Here is a 26835-nt window from a genome sequence, read left to right on the forward strand (position 1 = left end):
ATGGGAACTAAGGAGATGAGGGCTGCCCCTTTGAGTGGTCCATAACTTTGGGTTCCTGAACCAAACTGCACTGAATCTTGAGTGGTATCATCATATTGTTCCCGATGATGTTGACTGAAATAGCTGCGTCAATAATATTCACAAATGCACCCCTGAGTAGCATCTTCCAGAAGCAGACAGCATTCTTTTTTAGTTTCAGTAGTGACTTACGCATTGCTGTCAATACGGAATCTTCTGATAGAAGGTGGAGTGCACATTTTCATGGTAAACTCATCGGGGAACTGGTATTTGATGTCATCACCATCAGGCCTGGGGAACTTTATCAGCAGGGGAGATGGCCCTACCCTTTGGGGTCCCAAGGAATTGGAAACCCCTGAAGCAAAATTTCAAACCTGGATGGTGTCATCCAGAGACTCTCCTGAAGATACCTGGAAAGCTTTGTGACCATACCTTCAGAAATGTGCACCTCATAAAGCCCTTCTACCAGAAATTCTCCATTGACAGTACCGTTGCAGCTAAGTCATTGCAGAACAAAGAATCTTGGGCAATTTCGGGGTGCCTGCAGGGGACGCATTTTGAGATGTATCGGCATCAATTATCAGGGTATCATCAGGTGACTGTCCTGATAGCAGTTCACCAAGTTTGGTGCAGTTTCACCAGGTATGACCCTCAAAAGGGTGTAACTATCCCCATTGTTTCCAATGGGAGCTGATAGGGGATGGGCTACACCTTTGAGAGTCCATCCTTTGGCTCCTGAACCAAACTGCACCAAACTTGGGGAGAATCATCAGGACAGTCTCCAGATGATATCCTGAAAGTTTAGTGCTGCTAGCTTTAAAATTGCACCCCCTGCAGGCCAAAACGTGTAAAAACACAAAAAAATCAAAAAAATAATAAAACGGATCTCTAATTTTCGGATTTACCCGAATTTTCGGGCATATCCGAATCGGCTATGATTCGGATTCGGGCATACAAATCATTTTATGCCCCAAAATACCCAAATCCGAATTTTACCGAATTTTTTTAGTATTGACCAACCCTAGATCATATTTCTGGATAAGAGCAACATTCATATACCCCATTGTTATTTTTCATGCTACCAGTTGTAGTGGATTCTCTCAACCTAATCATGAAGGTAAATGCCTTCCCCTTGTTTTTTGTTCTTAGAGTCTGGTATTCAGATGTATATGGTTTCTGTCCACACATGTGCTGCCATGAACACTAGAGGCAATCACCACATTTTATGACAGCGGATCTCATAGATATAGTCTGCTTGGACATTGGCCCAGAGATGGGGGGGGTGGGGAGACAGAATATTATTAAGAAAAATTAGTTAAATGTACGTTATATTCAGACCAAGAATGCCATATAGTAAGCATGGTATTTCAGTAGGAACTATTTTTCCATACAACACTCTTACATTTCTGATTATATACTACAGAAGCACTGTAGCAGTATAGCAAGCTAAAATCTACACAAGTCTTTTAAGAGATGTGGGGTTACTAGAATTACAGCTAGTTCTTTACCTTACCCTTCTTGCTAAATATTTGATGGTAAGCTGTACAGATTCTGCTTATAATTTATACTTTCCTTCTAAATGCAACGTAGTCAAATTTAGTTATTGCAAGCAACAAGAGCAAGGGGTCGGGATGATTCTGGTTATAACCTCTGATTCTCCAGTGAAGGGTCTTGATAGATTTCCATGATAATTGCAAGCAGCTGGTCCTACAAATAATGCTGTCCCCCACCCTGTTTCTAAACAATGTTGTGAACCAACCAGCTTCATAGAAGTTCTGGGAATTCACCTTTGTTGATATGTTGCTAGGCAACATGGCAGAGATAAAAGAAAGGGACATCCATCTCCGTAGCAACATAAGATGCCAACCTTCTAAATCAACTAAGAAAGGCAATGCTAAAACCTAATACTTTGCTTCTGCTAATGCCTCAGTATACATGGATGAATCATTATGCAGAGGTTTAAGTACTGAGATTTCAAGGTAAGAACAAGCCACAGCAAGGGTAGAATGGAGAAATGTTATTGTTAGTTAGTGGCAAACTTAATTTTTTTTAAAAAAGTCAATTTGATAAAGTTGAATTACATATTCAAAATAATCTTTTTAACATAGAAATAATAGAAATGTACATTTGCAGTATACAGTTTGCTCTGTTAGTTAATGTATCATGCATTGAAACCCCTTGTCAGCACTCAGATTTACTTTATGAAGTGATGGAAGAGTACTGTTTGTTTTTTATTTTCTTGAGAATCAAACACAAAATGATGATGTTCTTAGTAAATAATAATAAGAAATAATGCCTATGTTTTGTTACTGCACTAGAGAGACATATGAGAGAAGAACACTGGTTACTTGCATCTTATTGCTCTGATTCTGTTGTGTTTGTGCAACATTGTATGTTGCTTATCCTGCAGACATAGTTGCAGGGTTCTAGTGACAGGTAGCAAATCTCCTGGGGTTTTTTAGAATTAATTTTCTATTAATTGGTGTAAAAAAATTGAACTCCATTGCTTGAACACAAAGTAGCCTGGGAAAAGTGAAATAATAGGAAAATCCCATTGTACAGCCCTGAAAATATAAAAATGTAGTAATGAATATGAAATCCACAGTGGCCATAACAGGCAGAATAATTAAAATTGACACTTCTTAGAAAGTGAACTCTAGTTAAATATTGTTAGAAACATCAGAGCACTCAGATAACAGAAGCTAAGTTGCAGATACTATTCATTTCACTGGCAGGCATAACATCTTCTGAAATTATTGTTGAGGAAGCTGCTCAAATTTTTATTTACAATATGTGAACTGATATTTTTTTCCCCAGGAGTCATTTCCCAGACTTTAATTCTTTTAATCCAAAGAGGTATCCTTTGGAGTTTTAACCAGATAACATTATTTTTGGCAGTACAAATTCTGAATATGTGTACAATCTTGCTTTGTGTCTTTTCAAAACTTTTAGTGGAGGGAGCTTTTTCCCAATTACTACCCTATATATTCCCTTGCTAAGATCACAGACTTTAATAAGGTCTGAACACAGTGAGTAGACAATCATGCAATCGTTTACTGCATAAGGCCAATACTATTAGGATGGAAGAGGGGAGATACCCAACTATAGCAAAGAAAAAGTAAGCAATTACATGAAAATCAGCCCTACCATGAGGAGAAATAAAGTAATGTATGGAAATAGTCAGCTGTGAAATCATCAGGATTTAGGGGGATTACCCCAGATTTGATCCAATAGGGCTAGGGCTACAGCCAAAATTGTAGAAGTTAAAGCATTTTCATTGCTCCTGAAGACCAGGTTCTTTATCTATACCACTTCAGCTGTGTGGCTACAGGAACATGTCCCTGGTGCGATGCCACATACCGCTTACTTTAGGATGAGGTAACTGATGAGCTTCACCTGAATCTGATAGGATAAGACTCCTAAAATGGTGCAAGCCTAAAATGGATGCTCCTGGGTATTGGCACAGGTTCTATCTAGAACTGGGGGTTATCTGGAGAAAGGTTGGAGTGGTGTTTTCAAAGAGACCTTAGTCTGTAAGTAACTACAAAAGGTTGGGTCCCATGCTTGCCTGTTGTTCGTGGTGAGGCATTTCCCCAATGACTTTTTGTCCCAGCAACAGGCACATATAACAAACAAAAGCAGGATGCAGCACATCTCCGCAAGGTACTTTATTACATAGGCCAGGTGGCTTGCAAACCAACCCCCAGACTGGTAGGAAATCGATTTTGTCATGTGGAACAATAACTGACCTAAATTAGTTAGCCTCCAAAACTATTTTGAAGTGACATGCCTATTTTAAGATTATATACAAACCACAAGCACGCCTTGATATGTAATGATTCTGATTCTATTGTAGAGATGCCTTTCCAGCAAATGTTCTACTTATACTAAGTAGTGCAGGATTACATAATTTCTAAGGATCATTGGAGCAATTAAAAGATGGTTTCTCGGTTATTCCATTTTACCTAATACTGGCCCCTTCCGCACACGCAAAATAATGCGTTTTCAAACCACTTTCACAACTGTTTGCAAGTGGATTTTGCCATTCCGCACAGCTTCAAAGAGCATTGAAAGCAGTTTGAAAGTGCACTATTCTGCATGTGCGGAATGAGCCACTGTTTCAGGATTCAGGATCTGTTTTTTTTCTGGGGTTCCAGAATAATTCAAACTTTATTATTCCCTAAGGGGTGGGGAGCTGAAATGGCTGTTTTTTAATTAAATGGCACCAAAATTGCAGGGAAGGTAGTGCTGCCTGTGCATTAAAGACCCTCCCCACAAGGTTAAAGCATATTTTACCAAGAGGCCAAATTATAATGACCCCTTAACAAGTGCCTCCAACTATCCTACTTGTTTCCAATGTTTCCTATGGGGGCGGGGGGGATCAAAGAAGCCACAAACCACACACACAATAGTAACCAATGGCAAAATGGCTCAATGCAAACAGAATAAGTCCAACAGAAATACTGTCAAACCAGAGAATCTAAGCCAAACCAACTTTTTTTTTAAAAAAAACCTAAACCTTCACTTAGGCCCCTTCCGCACATGCAGAATAATGCACTTTCAATCCACTTTCAATGCACTTTGCAGCTGGATTTTACTGTGCAGAACAGCAAAATCAACTTGCAAACAATTGGGAAAGTGGATTGAAAGTGCATTATTCTGCATGTGCGGAACGGGCCTTACAGTTAACTGTTATTAAAACTAAATCAGAAAGTGTCTTCTGAACCTACTGCAAAGATTAAATTTTAAAAACCAACAGGAATATCTTCAAACTCCATGCAACCACAAGAAAAAAGCTGGCCCTTCATACTAACCTCTTGCCTAATAAGCAAACAAACAGAACAACTCAAATTAACATTTGAAACAAATTACACCATTCCTGAAAGTGTTCCAATGAACAGAGAACAAGAAGAACACAACTCATTTTTCTTGTGTTCTACCCCTTTTGCAATTTAACAAATTTTGCAAATAACCCCCTGTGATGAACAAATGACCTGTCGCATCATCCATTGCCTTTCCATGTTCTCAATGTACTCTTTATTTATTTATGCATAAAAAATATCGAGATCCTTTTTTTGTAAATGAATGCTTGACAGTTCGGTCTTGTCTCAGTAATTTTGGGGGATTAAATAAGATCACAAGTGCTTTTGGTAAGCCTTGAAGCTCTTTAAAGGTATCTGTTATATCTTTTGTCAGAAAAATATGAACATAAAATAAAAAAAATTACTGTGGACTAATTGGGTAGTACTTTCCTGATGTAAGTTATTGCCAGAGTTAAGGTTTTTTTCCCCAGTGTGGGACAGCTGGACTGCTGCAAGTTTCAGAGTCATTTTGTTGAGCTCCCAGATAAGCTCAAGAAACAGTTTACAATAACAAAGGGATGGCAACAAAAACAGTGGCACTACTCCATCAGCTTTTGACCAGGAAAAATGCCCTTTAACTCCACCATCATTTGATCATAGTAAAAATTTAAATCTAAGGAATTTCTTTGTACATTAATGTATAATTAGATTTCTAAAATATGTGTAAAGCATACTGATCTGTTTTGATGGCACTTTCTCAAGGTAAATATTACTTTTATGCAGGTTATCCCATGTAGCATTATCAGTAAAGAAAAAATATGAAAGAATTTCAACTGTATGACTTGCCTAATTCTGTAGACAGGACAGAAATGTTCCTCACAGCATCCAGAATCACAAGATAGATGTTGTAGAGTGTCTGCATGTGGCGGGAATCCCAAGTCATATGAGAAGAGAGATCCAGAGTTTAAGAGAAAGGTTTGAGAAATTGTTGGTGGATCTAGAGGTCTTGTGGGAATGTGCAGAAGCTTCAATTCCAAAGGCAACTATGAAGCAAAACCTCTCTGGAGAGTGGTCATTCTATGGATCACAGAATCCATACATTCTGGATTGTTCACATCTTTTTTAAAAAGAGGACTGAAGCTAACCATTGGGTCGAATGCTTAGAGAAAATACAACTTCTAATCATTAGTGATGATAAAAAATATACTTGGATTTGAAAAGTAATTTGAAGTTTGTTTCACAGCAGGTCTTCACTTTATAGGGAAGAAGAATTTAAATTTAGACAAGTCAGCTTCTGATTATGATCTATTACACATAAAGCAGTACCATCTGGCAGCATCTGAATTAGCTCCCATATTCCTACAAATTATCTAATTTGAATCCAGATAGTCCATTATGTCTAAATTTACTTTCACTACATATGTATGGTTTATGAATTAAGGCCATTAATTAGGATAGCTAGTGGATCAAGTATTGTCTCAAGGGAGAACAAGTGGATTCTACTCACTTTTATTCTGACTTCTCAAAAGGAAACTACATTTATCTTGCCTTTTATAGAGAAATGTTTTTAAAACCAAGTATAAATTTATGGATGTGAACTTGCAGGCCATTCGCAACTTGACAGATAAGAAATAGACCAAATTATACAATCTACCAAATGAAGTATAAGTCCAGCAGAGATCTTGGAAGTCTAACAGTAGGCTACATTGTCAGCAGGTTCTTTATGACTTCTCTTCTTGGTTGATTAATTCTTAGTAAAATATCTTCACTCATTCAAAAGTCTTTAATGTAGAGTCTGTTTTTCTTCTTGATGTTGCTGTAAAGAGTAACAGGCTGAGTACTCTTGATATATACAAAATGCAATGGAAAACAAAGTCACTGGCAGTTTCATAGGCATTCTTCCTGATTGTTCTTCTCCAGGACTCAGAGAGTTGGCTCTGTTCTCTCACCATGATGTGAAAATGTTTCACTTGCACACAGTTTTCTGCAAATGATTGAAAAGTCTGTGGATGTATTGCCATTGCCTTATTAGAAAGACAATAATGAACTATGTCCATAATTTTCCTTATTTCATCATTATTGTAAGCACAGTCATGGGCTGTTTCCGCACGGCCACGATCGGGGGGTGCGCCGGCGTACATGACGCATGAACGGTCCCAGTAGGGGCAGGGAAGACGGCGCAGCCTGCACGGAGGCTGTGCCGTCACCCGAATGCCTTACCTTCCCTCCGACCTTCTGGCGCGTTGCCCAGGCCAGGGGACACGCCCCCCTGCCCTGTGCGACAGCTCTGGAGTCGCAGGGCGGGGGGCATGTCCCCAGGCCTGGACGACATGCTGGAAGGTCGGAGGGAAGGTAAGGCATTCGGGAAAGGGGGGGAATGGCGCCTTCCAGCCGCTGCCATTCGCACAGCAGCGGTTGGAAGCTGCTGTTTCTGAAAAACCTCGCCCAGGGAGAGAGGTTCAGAAACAGCGGCTTCGCGCCACTCGGGGGTTGCGAGGCTGCGAACCCCTCCCCAGGGATGCAGTTTTTAGCATCCCTGGGTCACTGTATTCCGCCCGTGCAGAAACAGCAATGAAGTCATTGTTGTAAAGTAGTGGGTAAGAGACTGAGTTATAACTCAGAAGGGCCACCTCTCACCTCTGCCATGAATTCACTAGGTGGTTCTAGGTAAGTCATCTTTCTCTATCCCTTCTCCTCCTTACTTGCAATGGGGATAAAAATGTCCATCTACTTAACAAGGGGCTACAACAAGATTATACCTGTGAAACCCTTTGTTCATTTGAGAGTGTTATATAGATGTGAATTATTGTTACTACTACTGCTGTTGTCAGTGCAAGAAGCATGGGCCATGTAGGAATGCATCTAACATGTTATTTGTTATTTGTCTCCTAACAATACTGCTACTGGCAACCATGCCAGGATCTACTTACATCACACATTCTCAGCAAGCAGTTCATGGATTCCTTGATGATAATCTGACAGATTTTTACAATCTGTAATAACATGCAGAGATGCAATGTAAATAGTCACAATGTGAGTTAAAAGCAAAATCTTGGGAAATCAGATTTCTGAAAAAATTAAAAATAAAAATGATTTGATTGCAGTGCTTTTTTTGGTTGCAAGTATAAAGCAACTTAATAGTTACATGCATTAAAGTAAGCTGATTTTTCATCAAGTCACAGTTGATTTATGATGACTAAATGAAAACATTTTTAAACTGAAAGACAAATGTTGCAAGTTATCTTTATGTTTATGTATGTTAAATGATATCAAATCAATTCCAGCTTATTGTGACCCCATGAATTTATGACTTTTAAAACATCTTATTTTTCATTTTGGATAGTCTCACCATATGATTTTCAAGGTAAGAGATGATCAGAAGTGATTTACCATTGCCCTCTTCTGTGCCGTACTTACCAGGGTTAGCTGAAGTAGCACTGCCAATGCCTATGACAGCGTCTATGCCACAATCACCTTCCACTTTTGCCCAGAAGCTTCCTCCACCCCCATCATCACTGTAATTATCTGTTCTCTTCTGCTGATCCTTCAAAGGGGTAGATGCATCTTAGTATGGTGTCTCAGCTGTGACCATTCTATCTTGAGTGACTTTACTAGTTTAGCCTCTTGACAAGTCTAAACTCCTTACAGTAATATGAACAGCTCTGCTGACTCACAAACACCATCTCTATATTAAACTCTGCATCCAAAGGGGAGAAAGCTATCTAGGTTCCCATGATACTTACTTTAGTAGTATGTCTACTAGAGCTTTAGTTAAGGCCTTTGCATCTCTTCTCACTAGTATGTGGTATTTTCCACTAACAATTTAACAACTGATCCTTGTGAGAAAAGTTAACTGCTTGAGTAAGCAGTTCCATAAGGCAGAGAGAAACATTATATATATATATGTTATATATGCTTTAGAACAAGAAATAAATAAAAATCATTGAAATACCAAAATAATTACATGAAGTTGGTCTCCAGGACAGGAAGTAGAAAAGTCTTTCAGAAACTGTTTTCTAGATCCTGCAATTTTCTAGGCCTTTGTGAAATTTATAGACAAATTCTTGGGACACTTCAGTCCCTCTTGGGTCTACATAGAAAGGGCAATAAAAACATAATGTATTCAATCTTTGATCATATTTCAATTTAAAAATATTCTTGTATTTCTTAATATGTCAATGGAAATTTTTGAATGTATAAAAGACCATTATGGCCCCCACCATTGCCTTGGAGCAAATGGAACTATCTAATTTTTGCCAAATTCCTGTTTCAACTCTGTATAATAACCACACAACTTTCTCCACAAAAGTATGATTGTATTTAACAAAGCTTCTGAAGATAAGATAAGAGTATTTTAAGAAAGATGCTGAAAAGTATTGCATTAGAGATGGATCTGGGCTGCACAAAAGAAATCACAAACATTTCTGTTAAAAGTCCTGTAAATACAATTGGCATGGGGAGAGCTTTACTTCCTGGTAAGTCAAAACAGGACGCTATGTGGTTCTACCCATTAGCCCTTTCAGACTTATTTACAATCTACCATATTAGGCAAACAGAAATCTGGTCATCACCAGTTTAAATTGCTTTGGCCAAACTCCAATGTTTCACCTAATTATTGATGAGCCAGTTTGTCCCTTTTACCATGTGAATTAGTGGCATCAACTACAGTGGACCATGGGCCAGCAGCTCCCTCTTCTGGAGCTAATGTCTGGAAACAACAGTAAAATAATTCACTGGCTATCACAGAACATAATTTTATTTATTTATTTATTTATTATTTCATTTTTATACCGCCCTCCCCCGGAGGGCTCAGGGCGGTGCACAACGCTGGCAAACAAATAAAAGCGAAAAATACAAAGTTAAAAATTAAAATGCAGCATACAATTATCAAACCCAAGTAAATTTAAAATAGATGGCATCCGGCTACTAAAACTCCTCTTAAGAGGGGGGGACAGTGGGTCTCAGAATGTTTTGGGCACCCACATAATTCCTGGAAAGTTGCTAAATCATAGCCTCAAACCAATGCTCTGGTCCATATGTGTAACGGATTAGGCACTTATGTGGTTAATTTGCAATGATGCAGTTAGACAGAGCAAGAGCACCACAGTAACAGCCAGAGCACAGCCTGATTGGCTGGGCTGTAATGGTATAGCTGGCAGCCACAGATAGGGTGTGCTGGCTGCTATAAAAGCAGGAAGAAGCCTGTCAGAGGGAGATAGGGGATTGAGAGTCTTGAAAGCAGACTGAGAGTTGGTGTGACATGAAACTTTCCTGTCATTTTCTCAGAGTGAGTCTAGAGATCTTGTCTAGTGGCAGAGAGGCCAGAGAAACAAAGAGAGGAAGGCTAGGTGGCCAGATTCCTCTAAGTGATTTCAGAGAGACAGTGAGGAAGGATCAGTGCACACCAGAGACTAGAGGCCTAGTTGGTGGGAGTCTAAAGGAAAACTTATTACACGGATACCCTTCTAAGCCAGCATGAAATCCCTTTGGAGATAAGGGTGGGTGTTTAAGGAGTCGGTTCTGGACCATGTGTTGAAGGTTTGCCCTTACAGAGTCACCTGTGCATGTTTAACGCTAAAGTCCGTACTGAAAAACCAATTTTACTGAAACTGCTTGTAACTGAAACAGCCAAAAAAACCCGCATTTGCTCTAAGTACCTGCCTAATGTAAAGCTTACATGCCTCTCTGAACAATCATCCTGAGAAAAGAAGTTTCTTAAATAAAATCCAGTTTTGTGTTTAAGCTTTCAAAAGCTTCTCTATATGTTCCATTGTTTTTACTTCAGTTTTTGGTGGCAGCTTTTATAACTATAGATTAATTTGCCCTGACGAGTCCTGTTTAAAAGGCCTGTGTGTATGTGTGTGCGTGTGTGCGCGTGCATGCGTGAGTTGAGGGGAGTGCCATAGGCCAACAAAGTCAGCTACCCAAATATCCACCCTCAGCAATAGGCTCCCCTCTCTTTTGGGGGCCTCTGTCTTTCCTCAGGGAGTGGGTGCTCCACAACATGCGTCCTGTATAACATGCAAATACTGCCAAGTTCCTACCCGACACTGTTCCCAAATAGCTTTTTCTATATATATATAAAAAGCTAACAGTGTTTTTGTTGATGACAGTATACCTCAGTAACTGCTGGGCCAATTCCTCTGAAAATTCCCAGCCACTATAGTCAGCCAGGCGAGAGTGTTTTTAGATGGTCACATACCTGAAATTTCAAACCTGGCCCAGGTAAAACGCCTTTTTTCTGGCGCTCCCTGGTGAAGGACGTGCAGCTGCCTGTGTGTAACTGTCACCCTTAGAACATTCGTGCTGCTTAGAATGTTCACTCAGGTGGCCAGATATGAGCAGTGGAAACAGCACATAGGCAGTAACTCGAGTGGAAGTGAAACACATACACACACATACACACGAGGGAGAGGGAAGGGAGGGAGAGGGAGGGAGGGGTGGCATGCAAGGGAAGAGAGGGAGGGAGAGGAAAGGGACGGAGGGGGAGGCATGCAAGGGAAGAGAAGTGAGAGAGGGGAGACAGTGAGGGGTGGCATGCAAGGGAGGGGAGGCAGGGGGCCCAGCATCTTGATATGACCCACCCACCCTAGCAGAGGGAAAGGGAAGGGAGGGAGGGGGAGGGGTGGCATGCAAGGGAAGAGAAGTGAGGGAGGGAAGAGAGTGAGGGGTGACATGCAAGGGACGGGAGGGCGGGGCCAGGCACCCTAGATTCCCTGAATACTGCGGTTACAGTTAAGAAAACCAGGCACACATTACTCAGGAGTAAGCTTGGTACAGCAACCGTGACATACTTTGAATGTCTGCTTCGCGCCCCTCAGAGGGTTTCCTCAGAAGCAACACCCATTGCCACCAACCAAACTTACTCCCAGGTAAAGGATCGTGACCAGCCAGCCTAGATGTGTGGGAGGGGTGCCTTTCCATTCCACCCCCCCAAGGAATGCGGTCACACACATCAATGACATCACACAGTATCAGGCTGCGTGTTTGCATGAGCATGTACTGCTGGCCTCTGCAACTGATTTGCTGCTACTGTTCCTTTCCCATTTCACCACAATAAGCCACAGCAACGCGTGGCTCGGCCACGCTAGTATCTCATATATGTATATTCCCCCCTTCAACCCAAGTCTGGCTTTGTAGCTTGGCTGTTTCTAACAGTTCCATACTGTGTCACTTGCATACTGCCAGGAAAGCATGACATACCAGGAATAATGCAGTTGATTGGCTAACTAAATATGCTGTCACAATTTTAAAGCAGGGAGGTAGGAATACAATTCCACCTGAGATCTACAGTTATCCTAAAACAGTGCATTCTGAACCTCCATGGGGCACTCTTAGAGGACTGAAGTTATTTGTATGCACAAGGGAGCAGTGATTGGGTGGTCTAGGCCCCTTGAGTTTCTTAAGGTTTCCACAAACAAAAATATTCATTTGGGAGTTCTAGCTCGACAAAAAAGGCCATGCATCATTGCAGATGACTTTCCGCTGACAAGAGAAGTCAAGTTAGTTACACTACATTACACACTACATGTGTTTACGGTTAATATGAACTTGTTACGTAATGCATCAGTTTCAAATCAAGTTGTGGTCTTTGCAGTATTTAGTGCCTATGTCCATGTTGCATGTTTCCATGATCTATTGTTCACAAACATCCTGTTTTGCAGAACTGTTTATAGACTGAGACAAAGTTATAAATGTCCTAATAGCACAAGGTTAAAGAAATGTTTAGGAAAAGCCAGTCACGATCAAATAATTAACCATTCTTATGGGGGCTGGAGGAAAGAAAGGGGAGAATTTAACATTTGTCTCTTTTGAGGGTGGGCTATGTGTTCCAATCAAGTGCAGGGTGGTTTATACAGACATATATCATGTATACCATTATATTTATAACTGTGCACCCACAAAAGATTAAGAATTCAAAGCCAAACCAGATGTGAAGCTGAGAATTCCATGAATGACCTCTCAGAGCTTTTTTCCCCAATAACAGGTACGCTGAAGTTTGATTCATATTAGGACCATGATGGAAGGGAAGATAGCATTTCTTCTTGCAATATTGTCCTGACCTTAAATGGTCATGTGGAGCTGGTATCGAGCAATTATACAAACGCCCTTAACATTCTCTGTATGTTTCCACAATGGGGCCAATAGTGGCTCTCTTTTGGGTTGGGGAACTGACAAAGGGAGGGAAATGATGCCCCAGAACTCTAGTCCTAGTCCAAAGTGAGCTCATTAATTTTTTTAATAAATGCTATCAGCACCATCCATGGAGCACCCAGCATCACTTCTGGTTTGTTCCTCAGCAGTAATGACTTGATTTTTCTTGTCCTTTTGGTTATGTTACTATTTCTTTGGGTTGCTTATAATCAATATATAATGGCAGAACATATCTAGATTGTCAAGTGTTTTAAAAATATAAGCAATTGTAAAATATGGTTACATATTGGATTATTGGCTGAATACTGCATTTTAAAGTGCTTGAAGGATAGCAGTGAACATTGAAGTCAGGGGGCTTAGAACAACGTAACTCTGTTCAGGACTACAGTATAAGGAATTGAAAAAAGTGTTCTTTAATGTTTTAAATTAATGTTGCATATGCAGAAATGATTGAGATAATCTTCCTACATTTTCTTTGAAGAATAATTTTAAAATATTTTAAAATGCATCAACTATTTAGTAATTCTTGCATATATCTATCATTTTTTCAGGATCAAATAAAATACCCTCCCCCCAAAAAAAGAAAACAGAAAATTACCACCAAAAACATTACAGGAACTTCAAAATTAGATCATCGCAAACATGTTTACATTTTGCACAACTAACCTTCTGTTGTAGTATTCAACAGTAACTTCAACAGCAACAAGCACAGCAATAAAACCACCACAGTGACAAGTTCCAACAAGCCCTGCTACATTAAACCAGGAAGTCTGTTAATGTAACTTGTATTCCTTATGGAAACAGTGCTAATGAAAAAAACTTCGCACAAACATCATAAAACTCTGCCAAATGTTGGGAAAACCCCTGCTAACGTGTCTACTATCTCATGTTCAAAACAGGCTGCAACATCCATTGTAACAGGTCCTCTTGTACTTTCACCAGAAATAGTAGGTTTAAATTCTACTATTAAAATAAACTCTGCAAAAAAGAGGCCAGGGACTGTCCTAATATCAAAACGGCCAAGCATTGGAGCCATGGCTGAGGATCAATGGGAGCGCCCTGTCATTCCACCAAGAAGACCTGGCTTCACGGTGTGCTTTATTTGTGGCAAGGAGTTTGGGTCACAATCCCTTCCTATCCATGAGCCAAAGTGCCTGGAGAAATGGCACATTGAAAATGACAAGTTACCAAAGCATCTAAGAAGACCAGAACCTGTTAAACCTCAGGCTCTTTTGAGAGGTTCTGATAATATCAAACCTGCAATTGGATTATCTTCTCAAAGTAATCAAGTTCATCTTCTGCCCTGTGAAAACTGTGGTCGCACTTTTCTTCCAGATCGTCTGCTAGTACATCAACGGAGCTGCAAACCTACAACGATACCTGGACCTTCAAACTTCAGTCCTGCTAAATCTTTTAGATCCTCGGGCTCTGAATCTTCTTCAACTGTAGTAGACAAGGTAAATGAGAATGCAGCAAAGACAGGAGCAAACTCCAGAATGACATTCTGCTCCCATTAACATTAATGGTAAAATGTTCACTGTTCACTGTTGATTTCCATCAAGGTAGGTTCTCATACTAAAAATAAAAAAGAGTGCTATTTCCAAGCTAATTCTCATTTTTAATGCATAAAGTATCATTAGAGATGTACAGGAAAATTATACACAATCTAACATGTGTAAAACAAATGTTAAGATAGTGATTGTTTTGCAGTAGTGGTGCAATTGAACTAATATGAACTTCAATATTATTTTGAAGCTTGTTAGAGCTTTTTGAATTTAAAACAGCTTTGCTGTTTAATGATGTGTCAATTTAAGGTCAGCAATGCAACACATAATTTAAATATAAAAAACAAATGACACAGATTTTCACCTTTTGGGGAAGGAACTGAATCCATGAAAAACACCAGGGTTTATCAAGATATGATTTCTGCTTGTGATGGGACTCTCACAATCCTTTCCATGGGACGGTGGTAACTATGTATCCTAAACTGGTTTAATGGATGTGTAGCAGAGTTGGACTCTGCTCATTGTTCTTTTTCTCCTTCACAGTTTGCAAAACAATCCTCCAACTCACCTTTCTCTCTAATTGGAACTAAAGGAAATTCTTGAGAGAAAATATATCTTCCAAATTCCTTATGAAGGGGAAAGCTGTAAACATCTGCTCAACCCAATGAACTCATGTATTTAGAGCAAGAATTGTTTTATTTAGATTGACATTTAGGCTCTGACACGGGTTGCGCTGTTCGGTTCATATACTAAACTGCACAGCATGAGCATTAGATGCTTTTATGTAGGTTCACTGTTTGCAGTAATTCATTAATCAGTTTTTGTTCTTTGTATTCTGACCAGTGAATTCAAGTGACTGTATCTCAGGGGTTTTTTTTTTAATCTTTCTATTGAGGAAAAAATTTTAAATGCTGCATATGATTTTCTTTTAACATCCTCCATAAATATTTCATGTGCTCTAGAACAAATCAGGTATTCTCTTGTGAGTGTTTATTACCAAAGCTGTTGTATTATAATCTATTTGGTAATGGAATGTATGGGCTCATTTGGATTAACCAAGTCTATTTGTATGAAAAGTAAACAATCTAAACCTCTGGCAGTACAAGTCAGTTTTGATATCCCTTTTCTTGCATCATGATCTGGTCAACATTGTGACATGAGAAATGTTATAACCAATCTGTAGAGTAGTATTCAAAATAAAATACCATAGTGTAAAGGAAAAGGACATTTCTACAGGAAATCCCTTCTTTCCAACCTTTTATGTAGTCTCTGCTGTTATATGCTTTGAATACTCTCCTTTTCAACATGCAGTGAGTGAAAACTCCATCCTGAAATTCTGTCAGTTGTATTTTGACCATCCAGTGCTGCCATCTTCTGTTTTTTTCTATTGTGTATCTGCTTACAAAATAAAGTACATGTTATCCTCTTGTCTTTCCTCTATCACTCCACTTACAGGCAGAGAAAAAAGACCCATAACTTGTACTTATACATTGGAAGTTGAACCAATGGGCTCCATGTCCTTACCATTAAACAGAATAATTATTTGGGGCATCTCTGTATCCTGCTCCAATCTCAATATTTGATTTCCAGCACTGTTTTTTAATATAAAACTTTTGGCTATCAGTTTTTTCCATCAAATATATCCTCAAGAAAATATCTAAGTTCAAGGGAAAGTTTGATCTGTTCAATGCACTGTGTAAGTTCAATGAGATTTAAATAAAGAGGAGGGAATCAAAAACACGTGTAAAGAGAGGGAATGAGATGTTGATGTCAAGATGAAAAAATGTTATGAGTTACTGTTGCACATTGCTTTTGAACTAGGGAGAAAAAGATCAATACTGGGAGAACTAGTGGGAGCAATTAACTGAAGTGGGTGGGTTTCAGCCAGCTTTTCCACTGCTAGTTCTGTAGCTTTAGTTGGTGACCTCCATCTGAGTATTGACAAAGGCCAAGCATTCTTTGTTGCTTTTATTGGATTTATCTGAAGCCTTTGATAGAGTCAATCATGCCATCTTGTTGAGGCACCTAGAGACAGAAGTAGGTATCAGGAACTGTATGTTGAAGTGGTTCAAATAATTCCCTATGGATCAGACTCAAAGGATTGCTATTAGAAACCAGGTGTCATTGGTATGGGACCTATTTTATATGGTTCCATAGATCACAATTCTGGTCCCCCATGCTTTGGTTGTCATCAATATGTTGATGATACTCAGCTGTACATATCTGTATTAAAAAAATTGTGATGCATTTCCTGAAACACTGCCTGGCCACAATGGTTAGAATAATAGAATCATGGAGTTGGAAGGGGCCATACAGGTCTTCTAGTCCAACCCCTTGCTCAATGAAGGATCAGCCTAAAGCATTCCTGTTAAGTATTTGTCCAGCCACTAGCTGAAGACTGTCAGCAAGGTGGAACTCACTACCTCCCTAGGCAGCCAATTCCATTGCTGAACAACCCTTTCTGTATTTTTTTTCCTAACATCCAGCCAGTACCTTTCTGCCCATAATTTAAATCCATTACTTTGAGTCCTCTGCTAACAGGAACAGTTCCTTGCCCTCTTCTAAGTGACACCTTTCAAATGCTTAAAGAGAGCAATCATATTCTCTCTCAGCCTTCTATTCTCCAGACTGAACATTCCCAAGTTCCTCAGTCTTTTCTCATTGGTCTTGGTCTCCAGGCTCCTGATCATCCTTATCACTCTTCTCTGCAACCACTCCATTCTCTCCTCATCCTTTTTGAATTGAGGCCCTCAGAACTGGACACAATATTAGCCTTTTTTGCCGTTGCCTATCACTGGCTGCTCATATTTAGCTTACAGTCCACCCGTAACCCAAGATCTTGTTCACACTGTGTTACTCAGAAGTGTATCCCCCATCCGGTACGTGTGCTTCTCATTTTTGTAGACCCCTCCATTTATCCTTGTTTAACTGGCTAAAAGTGAACAAATTGAAACTAAACCCTGAAAAGGCAGTGCTGACTGGCAAGCAGAAGGTCCTGAAGGTCCTATTATTCTCCCCACTTTTGATGAATTTCAACCGACCCTTGCTTACTCAGTTAAAAGGCTTGAGGTCATACTGGATTCGGTTTTATTACTGGAGAAGAAAGTTAATGCAGCTGCAAAAAAAAGGTTTTCTACTAACACAGCCTAATCGATAAGATGACCTTTACCTTGATACAGTTGACCTGACCTGGCCATCTGGATCCATACCTCAGTAACATCAAAACTAGACTACTTTAATGCACTGTACATTGGTTCCCTCTCAAAATCAACTGAGAAACTCCAACTGGTCTACAATTGGCTCAGCTATTAACAGAAGCTAGACAGAGGATGCATTTATTCCCATTTTGTAGATGCTCCTCCATTGGCAACCCATCTGTTACCAGGCTCAGTTTAATGTATTTGCTCCACCATAACAACTTTGTTCAAGTCAACAGAGGCTTCTGCAGGTGCCAACCTGCAAATATGCAAAATCAACAATTGCCCATCTCCATGCCTTCTCCATTGCAGTTTCCACTTTACGGAATGGCCTGCTTGAGGAGGTCAGGAAAGCTCTCACTCTCCGGGCATTCTGCAAACTACACAAGACTGAATTATTCAAGGGTTTTGCATGTACTAAATTATTCACAAAGCTACTTGGATAAGTTATTAGCATCTGTTGTCTAAGCTACTGTGTTTAGCTTACTAAAACTAATGTTGCCAGATGAGGCCTGGAGATTTCCTGGAATCACAACAGCTTTCCCAACTGCAGAGATCATTTTGGGTTGGGAAATTTCTGGAGATTTGAGGGTGGAGCCTTGGAAAGGGAAGGTTTGGGGAGGGAAGTGACCCCAGTAGGGTACAATGCCCTACAGTCCACCCTCCTAAGCAGTCATTTTCTCCTGGGGATTGATCTTTGCTGTCTGGTAATCAGTTGCAACTCTGAGAGATCTTCAAACCCCACCAATAGTCATATTTGAGGAGCAAGAGGAAGTGGTTTTTCAAGAACCTGGGGTTCAGTGCAGGAGGGGATGCTGCTTCAGCCTCCCCATAAACAGTTTTTACCTGACTTCAAGTGGTCCCAGAGGGTCGCCAGTTCTGGGGTAGAAAATACACAGAGATTTTGGGATTGGAACCTGAGCAAGGTCAGGTTTGGGAAGGAAAGGGTCTCATGGGGGAATGGTGGAATAGAGTCCACTTTCCAGAGTAGCCATTTTCTCTAGGGCCCTTTCCACACAGGCCATAAACGGTGGCTTGGGGACAGCAAAAACGCCGTCCCCTGGCCGCCGTTCGTACAGGGGGCACAGCTGCGTCGCAGCCACGCCGCCCTTGCGCCGCCCACCCGTCCCGATGCCGGCGTTTTCCCAGTGCGCTTGGAAGCGCACTTGTTGAGGAAACGCCGGCTTCCCGGCGCTTCCCCCCCTCCCTCCCTGTACTTACCTTGTCCTCGGGCCTCCGGCGCATCGGCAAGGCCTGGGGACACCCCCCCCCCCGCCCTGCGCCGCTGGAGCAGGTGCGCAGGGCCAGGGGGCGTGTCCCCAGGCCTCGGCGACGCGCCGGAGGCCCGGGGACACGCCGGGTCGGCCGGGTGCCGGCGCTCCGCAGCGCCGGCTGCCCGGCTCTTTCTCTCCATGCGGACGGTCCTAGCGTCGTCAGGTCGGCGTCGAGTACGCCGACCCGGCTGCTTCCGCATTCGTGCGGAAACGGCCTAGGTGAACTGAGCTCTTTTACCTAGAGATCTGTTGTAATCCTAGGAGATCTCCAGCTACCACCTAGACTATACTTATAGTCCAGGCCTGAGAAAGCAGTAAATTGAGGGTGGGGTTTTTTTCTCATTCTGGTGAGAGGAACTGTAATTGGAGTAAGAACTGTAATGGTGATGGCTCCAATACAGCTGTAAAAGTGACAGAACCACTCCATTTCACTTTTTATTTGTGAAATGCCAGTATCTAAACACCAAACGCACATTAAAAACAGTGCACAATGCATATTTAAGTACAGACTTTCTAATGCAATTCAGAATCTTCAGAGTTTGTATAGTCTATATAAGAGGTCTGCAACCTGCAGCTCTCCAGATGTTCATGGACTACAATTCCCATCAGCCCCCACCAGCATGGCCAATTGTGTAGTTTGCAGACCCCTGATCTATATCTTGCCTCTTCAGTGTCTTGATGGGTTACTGATAAGAACATAAGAACAAGCCAGCTGGATCAGACCAGAGTCCATCTAGTCCAGCTCTCTGCTACTAGCAGTGGCCCACCAGGTGCCTTTGGGATCTCACATGCAGGATGTGAAAGCAATGGCCTTTGCTCTGATATGGTTGCCAATTGGGCTGGAGAAAATAGTCTTTCCCTTTAATGAAGGATTAATTGAATTTTATTTACCAGGTTATGTTTACCTTTATGCCATGAAAAGCATCCATTTCTTTAAGTCTGTTAAAGGGACAGGGCATTTTTCTCCAGGTCAGTGAGAAACATTTTCTGTCCACCAAACCTCCTGTTCCCACATGTCACAACACCTCCAGGTAAAGTATAGCTGCCCAGCCTTTCCCCAGCATCAGATATTGAGGTAGATATCTTACTCACTTATGAATGAGTGACCATGGCTGAATTAAGTTTGTAGTGACCATCTCCTTAATTTGGCATTTACCTTGTGCAGAATGTCAAGGAAAGCTAGTTTCTCGGAAAGTAGAACCTTTTCAGTTTTAAATCTGCTCACTTTGAACTAACTGATAAGACTCCTTATGGTAGGAATATTTGCTGCCATGCAGGTCCAAAAGAATGAAATAAACAATATATTAAAACCTTGCTTATGACTGAACCATGTGCCATTAGTCAATGGGCTAATCACAAAGCATTTGGTTTATCAAGCAGTCATTGTGTATAATGTAATTGTTGAAATCTCTGCCTTCATTTCTATCAGGGAAATGAATTTGCCACATCCCTTTTAAACTTTCAGTGTCTGCTTCCCATTTTAAAACAGGGAAAGGTCTTCTATTTTATTTATTTGTATTTATTTATATGTTTATAGTCTGCCTTTTTCACAGGGATTCAAGATGGCTTACACATTGTGAGTCAGTATAATTCAATAATTAATGCAGTCAGACATTTAATAACAAATGCATTAGGAGACTAGAAGTCTCCAACCATCAGAAAACAAACAGAAGTATATCACAAGTATTAACATGTTACATTAAGTGGTATAGAAATTACATACTAGAATCCTACTTGCATTATATCATAGCAGTGATAGATTTTTGAACCATTTTGTATTGTGCAGCCTTATTACCTTGACAGAAAACCCCATTGAATCACTCAGTTTTGCAGTTTGTGGAAGTCCAGAAGAGTGGGAGTTTTCTTGACCTCCTCCTCATTTCACATGACAAGAGCCACAATGGATAAAATACATGGACAGCCAGTTATTGATTTTGCCTATTTATAGTTTGGCACCTGCAAAATCTCTTGCTGACACAAGCAGAGTTGTTATGGTGGAGTACAGAGAAAGTGGCAGTCCCCTAAATAAGCACATCCAAGACCATGAAGGGCTTTGTATGTGATAATCGTAGAACTGCCTGATCCTACCAGGGGCAAGGTATCCCCCATATAGGGAACCTTCCCCCTGGCACCATTCAACTTAACCTCAGCAAATTGAGGTCTAGACCTCTGTCATCAGCAATGTGTCGATGTCATTCCCTGCATACACCAGAAGAAATGTCATCACATCACTTTTGACAGAGCGGGGACACTCTGGTATTGAAGCAAAAACTCTATGGTAAAAATGGCTTCTACCATAGAGTTTTTGCCCAAATACCAGAGTATCCCATGTCACTGGTGATGTGATGATGTCGCTTCTAGTGCCCACTGAAACTGATGTCAACACATCACTGGCAACGGAGGCCTAGGCTTCAGTTTGCTGCCAGTAAGTCCACCCCCCGCAAACTTCCCCATCCCCTAATAGTTGCCAGGGAGTACCTGATAACCCTAACCCTAATGTTAAGCATATATGAACCTGCTTCAGGCTAGCTCTCCTTAAGACAGCAAACAAAGGATTACATGGGACAATTTAAAAGCTTTTAAAGTGTGCTAATCTCCAAGTAACAAGATAACCACCAGGGATTAGGAACTATCAACTTCTGGATTCTGTTGGTTCAATTCGTCCACTATATGAAGAGCCTTATTTTGATAGTGGAAATCTTCCTTAAAGAGAGCATGCATTCTTATTAGACTAAGCTTCTTCAGCAACAGTGGAAAGAAATAATAGGATATAATTCTATATTTTGCAGGAATTAAATGTGGTCTAAAGCAATCTAAACCTGCCTGGTTCTTCTTCCCTTATGGTGACTATAGGATTCCTTTCAGTAACATTGTCCTGTAATTTTATGGTATTTTCTGAAATTAATTGTCTTTTCATTGTACTTATTGTCCACAGATTCCAATAATAAGGCGCCCCCCAACTGTCATTTGTTACATTTGTAGTCGTGAATATGGAACTAAATCCATCAGCATCCATGAACCGCAGTGTCTGAAAAAATGGCACATTGAGAATGACCAACTGCCAAAACATTTACGAAGACCTGAACCCAAGAAGCCAGAGATAAGATCTATAGGAGGTAAATTCCATCTCATCTAAAAGATTCAATGCAGAGAGTAAAGGGGTGGTGGGAGAGCTTCACATCTACTAAATGTTGGTGTTTTAGTTTTTGACTGTGTTGGAATGTAGCTTGTTTCATCTTGCAAAATCAATGTGGTTTTCTTTTTCTGACTACAACTGCATATTGGTCACAGTCATAAACTTCTTACCATAAAATAAATGGATGGATGGATCCAGTAAATTCTGGGGCATTTTTTATTTATTTAGTTAACTATACCTTGTTTTACTTCCCAGCGGGGACCATGGCACCTAACAGCATCACTCTCCATTCCTCATTTTATCCTCCAGTAAAGTAAGTTAGTCTGATATGAGTGACTGGCCCAAGGTCACTGACTGAGTTTTCGTGGCATATGGAATGGTGACACAAATGCTGCACTAAAAAGAAGAGTTTGACACATTCCTAGTCTATGGAGAGGGTTTACACTGCGTCAAGATATGCTACTGAATTCAAGAGTAGAGTTGTAGTAATTGCTCTTCATCTTGTATTTCTGGTCTTTCTGCCACTTGGAAGATCAGAATTGAATTGCTTCCCATCTTCTTTTCTGGTCCTGCAATTAGAAGAAAAAGCAAGTAGATGATCAACACGGTGCAGGTGGGTGGATCTCAGAGCACTGCAGACATAGAGACTATTTGTGCAATACATATGGTTGCCAACTCCAGGCTGGGGAATTCCTGGAGATTTGGGGTGAAACCTGTGGATGGCTAAATTTAAGGAGAAGAGGGAGTTTAGTGGGGTATAATACCTTGCCCGTTTAGTCTCAATGCCCCTTAAAAAAGAAATTGCAAGGACACAGAAAGTAACATAACAGTACATTAACAAGAGAAACGTAACACATAGGTAGTAAGATCTGCCAGTATAAGGCTGGCAATCAGTGGGAAAAATCAGTTGTGTGGGGGCCTTTGTCAGAAACATAAGGACTTTTCCAGTGACACAATGACATCACTTCTAGTGTGACAGGAAATTGCACCACTGCATCACTGATGACACTGTAGCATTTGGCAAAAATGTAATATAAAACCAGAATTTGAGTCAAATGCTAGAGCACTGCAGGCAACACAATGACATCACTTTTTGGGTTGTTCCAAAAGAGTCTTGTCACATAGCCAGCAGTGCTGTTCAGCCCTCATTCAGCTCCATTTTCCTCCTGCTGGCTAGCTGAGTGGCAGTGGGAACAATCAGCAGGGAGCAGGAGTCTTGCTGGGGTTGCCAACCTCTAGGTGAGGCCCGGAGATCTCCTGGGATAATAACTGATTTCCAGGCAACAGAGATCAGTTCCCCTGAAGAACATAGCTGCTTTGGAGGGTGGACTCTGTGGCATTATATTCTACTAAAGTCTCTCCCCCAAACCTCACCCCCCCAGGCGGAACCCCCAGATCTCTAGGAATTTCCCAGGATGGAGTTGGCAACCCTATCTCCTGCTGAAGGGGGAGATCTAACACCCCTAAAATAAGTCCAAACAGCTTACTCTCCAGCAAGCATCCTTTGAAATAGAACTTCCTTGCATGCCTTCCTGAATGTGGCTAATAAAGGTATTCTTCAGTCACTCAATGAAAGCTCACTATCCAAGCTCCTGGAGAGATGCTGCCAGTAGACAAAACTGACTTTGATAGACCATTGGTCTGATTCAGTATAAAGCAGTTTCATATGTTCAGGTTAGGGATGCCAGTTAACATCCCATCTTTGCCAACTGGCGGCTGTAGTACCAGCGGGCAGAAATGGGGAGGTTGATGGAAGATGCTTACTTCGCTTCTGATAAAAAGAAAACTAAGTAACATATGGAAACTCTAGCATTTTACAAAAATCCCATGGTCAAATCATAGAGTTTTCAAAAGTACCAGATAGTCCACAGACATCACTTCCAGTTTTTACCCAAAGTGACACAAGAATTCTGGCGCCAGAGGTGTCACAGTCACTTTCTCCAAGGGGTTGCCAGCTGTGGCCCAGCAATCCTATGTGTAAGAGTGTTTATTTCACAAATGTGGAACCAGAACTCTGCATCCCATTAAAGTGGGTGGGGTGAGGAAACACTTGAGAGAGAGTTTCAGGGGGAAATGGCTAGCAGGACTATTTCCTTCCTTTCATTCTGTGCTGCACAGCACTCTTTCCCAAAGGCAGCATGCAACAGAGTGGAGGCTATTGTCCTATCACAGCTGCACTGCAATGTTCTGTCTGCCCCAGAATTTTCCAAGACACACAAAGTACACATTAATTTCCTGCACATGAAAAGGATACATGCTTCAGCCAAAAAAAGAAACACCAATCCTTTGCTCATCCGTTGAAATGAATATTAGGAACAGACACTTTAAAAAAAATGTAAGACTTATTGCTCGCGTATGAAGCACTGGATATGAATCATATTACAAGTATATGGAGCCTTATGAAACGATCCACTTTTTGTCTGCTATACAAACAGCAATGGATGGTTAAAAGGTTTTAGATATATTTGGATCCTGTGTCTATGCACAAAATCTAGGCAATGCTTTACAATTATTGCCTAAAATACCATGCCTTTTGGCAAAGACAAGCCACTTGCTGCTTCGAATAAAGCGATACAGTTTTCTTGCCAGGCACTGCCAAAGAGCATTAGGAGGTATAGATGCCATTGGTATAAGCTTATGCAGCTGTTAAACAGCTTTAGCTAAATGTGGAAGGGAAACAGGCTTTAATGCACAGTTGAGGATGCAGAGAAAGCAAGGGCTTTGATACAAATCACATTTGGCTTCAGTGTGACTTAGAGCAGGCGGGCCTTCAAGTTAACCTGTTCTAAATCACATCGAAGCAAAAAAATTAACCTAAATTGGATTCTTCACCCTAAGAGCATCAGGGGAGGAGAGAGAGCAGGATATACAATGAAGAGAACATTGTGTGCTTTTTCTTCCATTACTTTGGTCAGATAACACTGGCTCATTAAGCTGGATTTGTAAGGCAGCCAAGCGGTGAAACTGGCTCATACTGAAGTATAGGCAAATATGTTAACAATTAGTTAAGAATGTGTAACATAACACATGGTAAAATATTTTGTCCATATATACAAGATACTTCAGTTTGTAGTTAACTTTGTTTGACCCCAAAGACAATGAACAGTGTTTGGAAAATCTTTCTCACCCCCACCAGCTGTATGGTTTAGTTAAAACTGAAAGGCTCAGTCAACAGGTATTTCCTGAAAATATTTTCTATGCAAAGTTGAATGTGGTTCTGCAGAATGAAAACTGATATTTTCTCTTTTTAATTTTCCAGCCAAAGGTTACTATGATCTTGATGCTTTCAATGAGTCTGCCTGGAACAGCGCCCAGAGCCAGTTAGTTCCATGTGATATTTGCGGTCGTACCTTCCTGCCAGACAGACTGATCGTCCACCAGCGGTCATGTAAACCGAAGATCCCAAAATAAAAACTCCTGCCTTCTACCCAAAATGTTAAAGAACCAAATTGCCATTGCAACAAATAAGACCTAGGTTTCAACATTGAACTATCATAACAGTGTATAGAATCAAGTTCTGAACATGCCCTGTTAATAATTATTGTGTGTGCATTACATAGGTGAAATATAAACTTTGTTCTTCTAGTGCTGTTTTGCAGCAGTGGTATGGATCATGTGTTTTGTTATGAAGTGAGTCCATGACTCACTACCAGACTGCAGCCTACAGGGCAGATTGTGGCCTACAGACTGTCTAGTGAATACCATTGTTTTACTATACCATACTTCATTACAAAGTCTTCGGGTTTTTCTAGACTTCTGCATTAGTAAATCATGTGTAAAACTCAGACACCTCCCCCCCTCTACTTTTTTACTTTTTGTTTCTGTTAAAATGCCTTTTCTGGGGGGAATACAATAAAAGCTTCAGCAACTTTCTCACACCATGTGTCTCAAGTCTTGAATATGCAATAGGCTTTACAAATATCCTTATCTAATTACCAACCTTGTATACAGGTTCTGAGGGTTATGGTTAATGATAGACACCCCCCCCCCCAAAAAAAACCCCTTACTCTGTGATTGGAATTCATTTTACAGGAATTACTCCAATAAACAGTTTTTTACTGTATAGTTGAAGGCTTTCACGGCCAGATTCAACTGGTTGTTGTGGATTCTCCGGGCTGTGTGGCCGTGGTCTGGTAGATCTTGTTCCTAATGTTTCACCTGCATCTGTGGCTGGCATCTTCAGAGGTGTATCACAGAGGGAAGTCTGTTACTACTCTGAAGATGCCAGCCACAGATGCATGTTCTCCCTCCCCCCAACTTAACTGTCACTGCAGTTACTAGTCCCGTGTGTACATTAATAATGTCGGACTCCCTGGAAAGTAGATTTCCCAGAGAGAACCATATATGGTGACTCAGTTGTGTCAGAAGAATCACACTCAGTGCCAGAGAAGTGATGAAGGAGACTGCCAGTCTGCACTCCGCACACTCAGCTGCTTAGATAGCACTGGCCCTGCCTTATCAATAGCACTAAGAAACCCAAGTAAGTTGTCAGGAGAAAAGAAGGTGGAAAATAACAAATGAATTATAAATTTTAAAAAATGAATGAGAATAACAAAAAAATGAAAGGATTCATGGTTTTGAAACACACACATCCGTATATAACCCAACTTTATCTGCTAGTTGGATGAATTAGACCAGTGATGGCGAACCTATGGCATGGGTGCCAGAGGTGGCACTCAGAGCTCTCTCTGTGGGCACGCACAAAGTTCATCATGTGGGGGGGGAAAACGCCCCCCCACACAGACACAT

At 40.9% G+C, this 26835-nt stretch overlaps 1 protein-coding gene across 1 annotated transcript; it reads left to right on the forward strand.

Annotated features, from left to right (window-relative positions):
* The first annotated feature begins 1879 nt into the window (after nucleotides 1-1879).
* LOC125436154 (zinc finger protein 474) lies at nucleotides 1880-25962 on the forward strand. The gene is made up of 4 exons (XM_048502863.1): nucleotides 1880-1997; nucleotides 13526-14431; nucleotides 21886-22066; nucleotides 25346-25962. The coding sequence occupies exons 2-4, from the start codon at nucleotides 13769-13771 to the stop codon at nucleotides 25495-25497; spliced, it is 996 nt and encodes a 331-aa protein (XP_048358820.1). The 5' UTR covers nucleotides 1880-1997; nucleotides 13526-13768; the 3' UTR covers nucleotides 25498-25962.
* Nucleotides 25963-26835: the final 873 nt, after the last annotated feature.

The sequence above is a fragment of the Sphaerodactylus townsendi genome, linkage group LG07 (assembly GCF_021028975.2).
Source record: "Sphaerodactylus townsendi isolate TG3544 linkage group LG07, MPM_Stown_v2.3, whole genome shotgun sequence".
NCBI lineage: Eukaryota > Metazoa > Chordata > Lepidosauria > Squamata > Sphaerodactylidae > Sphaerodactylus > Sphaerodactylus townsendi.